Source organism: Orycteropus afer, unplaced genomic scaffold (assembly GCF_000298275.1).
Source record: "Orycteropus afer afer isolate SDZICR_OR568_19922 unplaced genomic scaffold, OryAfe1.0 scaffold00038, whole genome shotgun sequence".
NCBI classification, from domain to species: Eukaryota; Metazoa; Chordata; class Mammalia; order Tubulidentata; family Orycteropodidae; genus Orycteropus; species Orycteropus afer.
Genome location: NW_006921625.1, coordinates 10,074,062 through 10,080,149, shown reverse-complemented (window position 1 = coordinate 10,080,149; position 6,088 = coordinate 10,074,062). Strand labels below are relative to the sequence as shown.

The window sequence follows — 6,088 nt, the reverse complement described above, 5'->3', positions numbered from 1 at the left end:
CCATCGTTACATCTAGATGGCAGCTTGCTAGCTTTTAGGATCCCAGTCGCTACTCGCCAAAGTAGGAGGTGGAACAGTGTTTTGTATAGTATGTTATACCAATTGAGCTTGATGTCCCCTGTGACTATGGTCCCAAGCCCACAGGTTCAACTACTTGGTCCTTCTGGGTAGCTGGCTGTGACCAAGCAGTGACCAGAACCTTGCCCCTTGTCAGCTCTACTATACACCTGGGAATTCTGTTCATTCACATAAACTTATAGAACATTGTCTGCCAACCCTATACATGTTCTTGGATACACTCCCCTTTTCATAGACATACCTACTACTTCAGTCTGTCCATCCATCTATCCACCCATATACCCATGTTTGCCTTCACTGACAACACAGTACTGTATGTGCTAAAGGGTTCATCTTTGTTGTCTGTACCTCCCATGTACGTCTCTATGTCTTTCTCTTCCTCAATGCCACCACATTGGTCACTCACATTTGGTACATTGCCCTTCTCTTCACCCAAATCAATACTTATCTCTATCTATCTAACAGCGAAGAACAGTTAATTCTTGATATAGAAAGAAAATAAAGGTTTACATCCAAACCACATTCCGGTCTTTTATAAAGTAATCAACGTTTTCAGGGTTACCTAAGTTACCTACAAATTGAATAATTTCTGGAGAGGTCTCAAAGGCACTGATAAATTTAAGACTTTTGCAAATATACCATAAAAATCTCCTTCACAAAGTCAGTATACAATGTTTTCAATTGGTGGCATCTTTCCTATCAGCCAGGAATTCAATGCCTTGGAGCTTGTTAGCCAAAAAATTACTTAACACAACTTTATGGTGGTCATTTCTTAGGGTTCAGCATGATTCCTGGGTCCTCTCCACGACTGCTGTGGCTAAAGTTAGGCTGGATTGAGTAGGGAATTCCAGCAGCACAAGCATGTTTATGTAAATAAATAGCATGTTTATGTAATGACTGGGGGGCTTTCAAGGGTTCCTTCTACCCCTGGCTAAAAGTGCATTTCCACCCCAGATAGACTGAATCAGAACCTACACTGTAAGGAGGGCCCCAGGTGATTCTTACATTGAAATGTAGATTCTGATTCAGCTTACTTGGGTAAGAAAGGCACACTCTTAGCAGGGGAGCAAGCCAGTCTGAAGCCCTGACAGGAACAGATCTATTTTCATGTCAATAGCTTTTGATGGGAGCTCTGGAAGCATAATGCCTAAGGCATTAGACTGCTAACCAGAAGCAGTTCAAACCTGCCAGCCACTTCTGGGATGGAAGGTTGGGCCATTTACTTCTGTAGTGATGTTGCTGTTGTTTGCCAGTGAGTCAGCCAACTCATAGCAACCCCTCCTTGGGTTTCCGAGGCAGTATCACTACGGAAGTAGGATTGTCCATCCTTCCTTCCAAGGAGTGGCTGGTGGGTTTGAACCGCCAGCCTTCTGGTGAGCATTCAAGTGTGTAGTGATACCACCTTGGAAACCCAAGGAGTCCCTATGAGTCAGAGAAGACTTTACTGCCTGTGGCCTGTAGTCCTAAGGCATTTGACTGCTAATCAGAAAGAAGGCTGGAGGTTCAAACACGCCAGCCACTGTGAAAGGAAGACAGGGCAATCTACTTCTGTAGAGATACAGCCTTAGAAACCCAAAGAGGGGTCGCTATGAGTCCAGACCGACTTGACAGCAGTAAGTTTGGTTTTCAGTTTGAGCTTCTTCCAAATTACCCATAAGGCTCAAAAAAAAAGCTCTTACACAACCAACCAGAGGTTACCCACACCAGTGAAGGACAAAGAAGTATCAGAGAAATACATCTGATGCTCCAAAAAAACGTGGAACCTGCTCCACCTCCATGCAGTGAACTTAGGCCAGCTCCTACCTCCCCTGGTTTCTGAAAAAGGAGCTATCTTTCAAGAGCGCCTCTGTCCGATGTTTCTTCTTCTGTCTTAGATTATAAATGGGAAGTCGGTCATCTACACACATACACACATAGAACCTCTCAGCCAGAGGCTAATTATTTAGTTATAAAAATAATTAGTTAACTACTTGATAATTATTTAATAAATAGCTAAGGAGCTCTGGTGGTGTAGTGCTCAAGGCATTTATTTGACTGCTAACCAGAAGGCTGGCAGTTCAAACCCACCAGCCACTCCTTGGAAGGAAGACTGGGCAATCTATTTCTGTAGAGATACCACCGCCTTGAAAACCCAAGGGGGGGTCGCTATGAGTCAGATCCGACAAGATGGCAGTGAGTTTGGTTTTTGGGGTCTGGAACTAACAAATGATTAATTATGAAAGTAGTGGCATCATTAGAAGACAATCACAACTCTAAAATAGAGAGAAAACAAGAAACACCCAGCGTAAAAGATGTTTACCACCATGCCTCCCAAAGTCTTTTTCATAAGCCATGGGAAAAATCTGAGAACACCCAATTACAGAATAGTAGGATATGTTTCACTCACCTACAAGTTTTTAAGAAGTATCTGAGGGTTACTAACCATATTGAGTAACTAACTTACACAGTAACTTATTTCAGGTTCAGCTTCTCAGAGGTATCACAAAAGAAAATCTTGACAATCTGCTTCCAAAAAGCCAGTTGTTGAAAACCCTACAGACCACAGCTCTTCTCTGACACCCGCTGAGGTCACCACGAGTGGGAGCTGACAGCAACTTGTGGTGGTGGATACACACAAAGAGACTGCAGTTCCATACATGTGTTTACTTCTCCAAGAGAATCATTGAAATCCCCTAAAGAGTTACTCTGCCACAGAATACATAGTCATGGAGAACGCTGAACAAATGAAGTTTGGTTTGCATGGCAGAGAGTAACAGAGGCCTTCAAAGAGAATTAGGACACATTTCCTCTCATTACAGAACTGTCAAAGACAAACGCTTTGGAGGCCAAAAGGGACATTAGGAAGATTTGAGAAATCAGAAATCGTACCATAAAGGTAAAACATACGTAAAACCATGTTGGAAAAATCTGACAGAGGAGTTACACAATCTAACTTTACCCCAAATGCGTGTCTCCTTTCTCTTGCCACTCGACCACTGATGAAATGAAGAGGAAGGGAAAGTTACTCTGGAGGTCCAACAAAGGACTCCAAAAGGCCATGGAGGGGACTTCAACTACAACCGAAAAGCCAGATGGAGGTCTGCAAAGAAAAGCACATCGCGGATCAGGGCCTTTAGGACAAAATCTTAATCAGCACGGACAGGTTTCATGTGCTCATCAAGTAACTCTGCCAATCTTACCATGACCACTAACTGAGAACTAAACTAACAGAAAAATCAAAGAACAAAGCCACAGGTTCACTTGAGCAAAAATTCCACAGCAGGGAAAACAAAGAACATGCAGGCATGTGACTACTGTTTGCCTACTGATGGCTTTTCGTTCTTGCAAATTTTTCCATCTTTAATTTTAAATTAGTAATTTCATTTACTCACAGTACATTCATGAAAAGGTCAGGCCTGGTAAGCTAAACAGCTGGAGTTGCAGGAAAACAAGGCACTAGCCCTATAGGCTTCCAACCCAAAGGGAAACATTTGGGGAATAAGGTGAAAAAAAAACCAGGAACACCCAATGACGGTACAGGCTCATCTTTATTGTCCTCTCTATCACAATCTAAAACATTTATAGTTCCCTGGGAGACATCCTGGACCCCGAGGGGAAAAACACGCCAAGCACCTCAATTCACCATCACCACCCGCCCAAGAACATATAATCTCCGTGTTGATGTCACGACACAAATCAAAATAAAACGAAATTTAAACACTGTTAGTGCGGGGCATTAATTAACTGGTTTTAAAGAAGTTTTGTTTCTTCTAAACGGAGTTTCCCTAGACCTTACAATTTAAGGCGTTTGTCACTTCTCTTTCGGGGCTTCGAACAGCACATTAAGGAGACACTTAATGGTTCATGTACTTAGTGGCAGCTGGAACCTGTTTAACGACAGTTCAGATCGACACAGTTGTCGTGCACTTTCTAGGTGCACGGCTTGGCTACCTGCACTCCAAACGGTTTACCAGGAGACTGAAACCCGGCGTGAACCTGAGGAGTCCTTCGCTGCAAAGTCCTCCCCACCCCTGACGTCTTCCCAAAACCACAGTGCACTTGCGGTAGTAACGACCCGAGTAGGAGCATCAGCTAGAACACCGAGGTTTCGAAAGTCCTCCTCCCAGCGAGCAGCCCCGGACTCGCGTCGGGGCGGCATCCTCCTCAGGGCTCGCAGAACCTAGGGGACGCCGCCCCTTGCACCCCGAGAAAACGCAAACCTCGGGAGGCCCACAGCATAACCACCTGTCAGAGCAAGAGGCGGCAGCCCCCAACCCGAAGCCTCCAAGCTCCCGCCCGACGGCCCAACCCCGAGCACCGCAGGCGCCCTTCCTTCGGAGCCCCCGAGGCCGCAGGTTCCGCAGCCCCAGGCACTCTGTCCAGGATGGCCCTAGGTCGTGACCTAGCCGAACCACGGACCACGCCCGCCCCTGGGCTGCGGCTGAAGTCCCGGGCTGGGTTAGCCGACCCGCCACCAAACAGGATCTCAGCTCCTGCCGCGCCTTCTTATTCGTCCTGAGCACCAGCGTCGCCGCTGTTCGAGCCGGCAGCCTGCTACCCACCTCCTGACATCCGCACCGAGTAACCCCCACCGCCTCGTTCAACGCCGCTGCCGTAGCTGCCGCCGCCGTCTTCGTCACCGCCGCCATGTTTGTTGTGTCTCGGTTCCCTTCCCGCCCCCTTGCCTTACCCAAATCTCGCGTGAGCAGAGTCTAGGGCGAAAGCACAGGCGGGGCCTTCTGTCTCTCCGCGTTCCGTAGGCCCTTGGGGGCGGGGTCACCGGGGGGTGTGTGATGGGCGGGGTCCTGGCTCCGCCCTCCCCCAGGCTGGCTTGCAGCCCCGGGGTTCCCGGAGCTTCAGATCCGACTGCTCGGTGTTGGAACTGGCTGGCGGCGCTGATGGAGGGCGGGGCGATTAGGCTGCTGCGACGCAGCATGCTGGTGAGTGTGCGAGCGGTGGTAGTCCTGGTGATCTGGGCGACATTGGCCACTGGCTCACTGCCGGCGATGCCTTATCCTAACGGGCCTCGGAAGCCCACACACATAGGCCTACGCCAGGTCCCGGGCTCGCGCGTCTGTCCTCTTCAAGGCCTGTCTCCCTGGGTCCTTCACCGTGGGCCGACCCCGACCTCCCTCTCGGCCTCGACTGAGCCGGCCTGGGCTATGCTGGGGACAGCAGCTGGAGGGAAGGGGGCTGGGGAACTGGTCTAGAAGCTTCTTTGACGGAACTAACCCCCATGTGTGGAGTTGGAGAGCTGCGTCAGCAAAATGCCTTTCAGGCCGGAGAGCCCAGGTGCCACGAGTCTCAAATCTGCACGCATTTTGCAGAGATGTCACCTCTTCAGTATCTTAACCCACCTTTACCAATGATTATATGTCAGCCCTCCCTACATCTCAAAAAGTGATCGTTAAAATATCGGCCCAGTCTCATTTTGGGCAATGACTCCCTGTCCTCCCTTCCTCGGCCCTTCTGGAAAGTTAGGAAGGGACCTCAAAGTTAGTCCGACTTCCCACCCCCTAGTCGATTCTGAGTCTTAGCTATGCAATAGGACAGAGTAGAACTGCCCCATAGGGTTTCCAAGGCTGATTTTTTTTTTTAAATTTTTATTGTGATTTGGGGGAAAGTTTACAGAGCAAATACATTTACCACACAGCAGTTCATACACTTTCTGTTTCATGACATTGACTGCAATTCCTCACAATGTAACAATTCTCTTCCCAATTCCTCCCTATAGTTACCTCTTCCCTGTGTCCTTCTTTCCTCTGTATTCCTGCTCATCTGCCCACCCGCCACCCCCCAGCTATTTCCCTGTGCAAACAGTGCCCTTCTGTTCTATGGTTAATCATCTTAGGGAGTGTATCTGCCTGATGTAAATGTTCACCCTAATATGCCTGTCTGTTGTTTGATTGGAAGCCATAGCAGTGAGTTCAATTCCAGACCTAAAAGATAATTAGGAGCCATAGCCTTGGAGGTCTTACCAGGCTATATCAGACCAAAGTAAAACTGGTCTTTATGATTTTGAGTTTTGTTC

At 47.9% G+C, this 6,088-nt stretch overlaps 1 protein-coding gene across 1 annotated transcript in view; it reads left to right on the top strand.

The window, feature by feature from the left end:
* Nucleotides 1-4,991: 4,991 nt before the first annotated feature.
* The window catches only part of ACADSB (acyl-CoA dehydrogenase short/branched chain), a 70,564-nt gene continuing 69,467 nt past the window's right edge, over nucleotides 4,992-6,088 (top strand). The window contains exon 1 of the mRNA XM_007936815.2: nucleotides 4,992-4,997. Coding sequence (XP_007935006.2) covers nucleotides 4,992-4,997 — 6 coding nt within the window. The remainder of the gene's footprint in view (nucleotides 4,998-6,088) is intronic.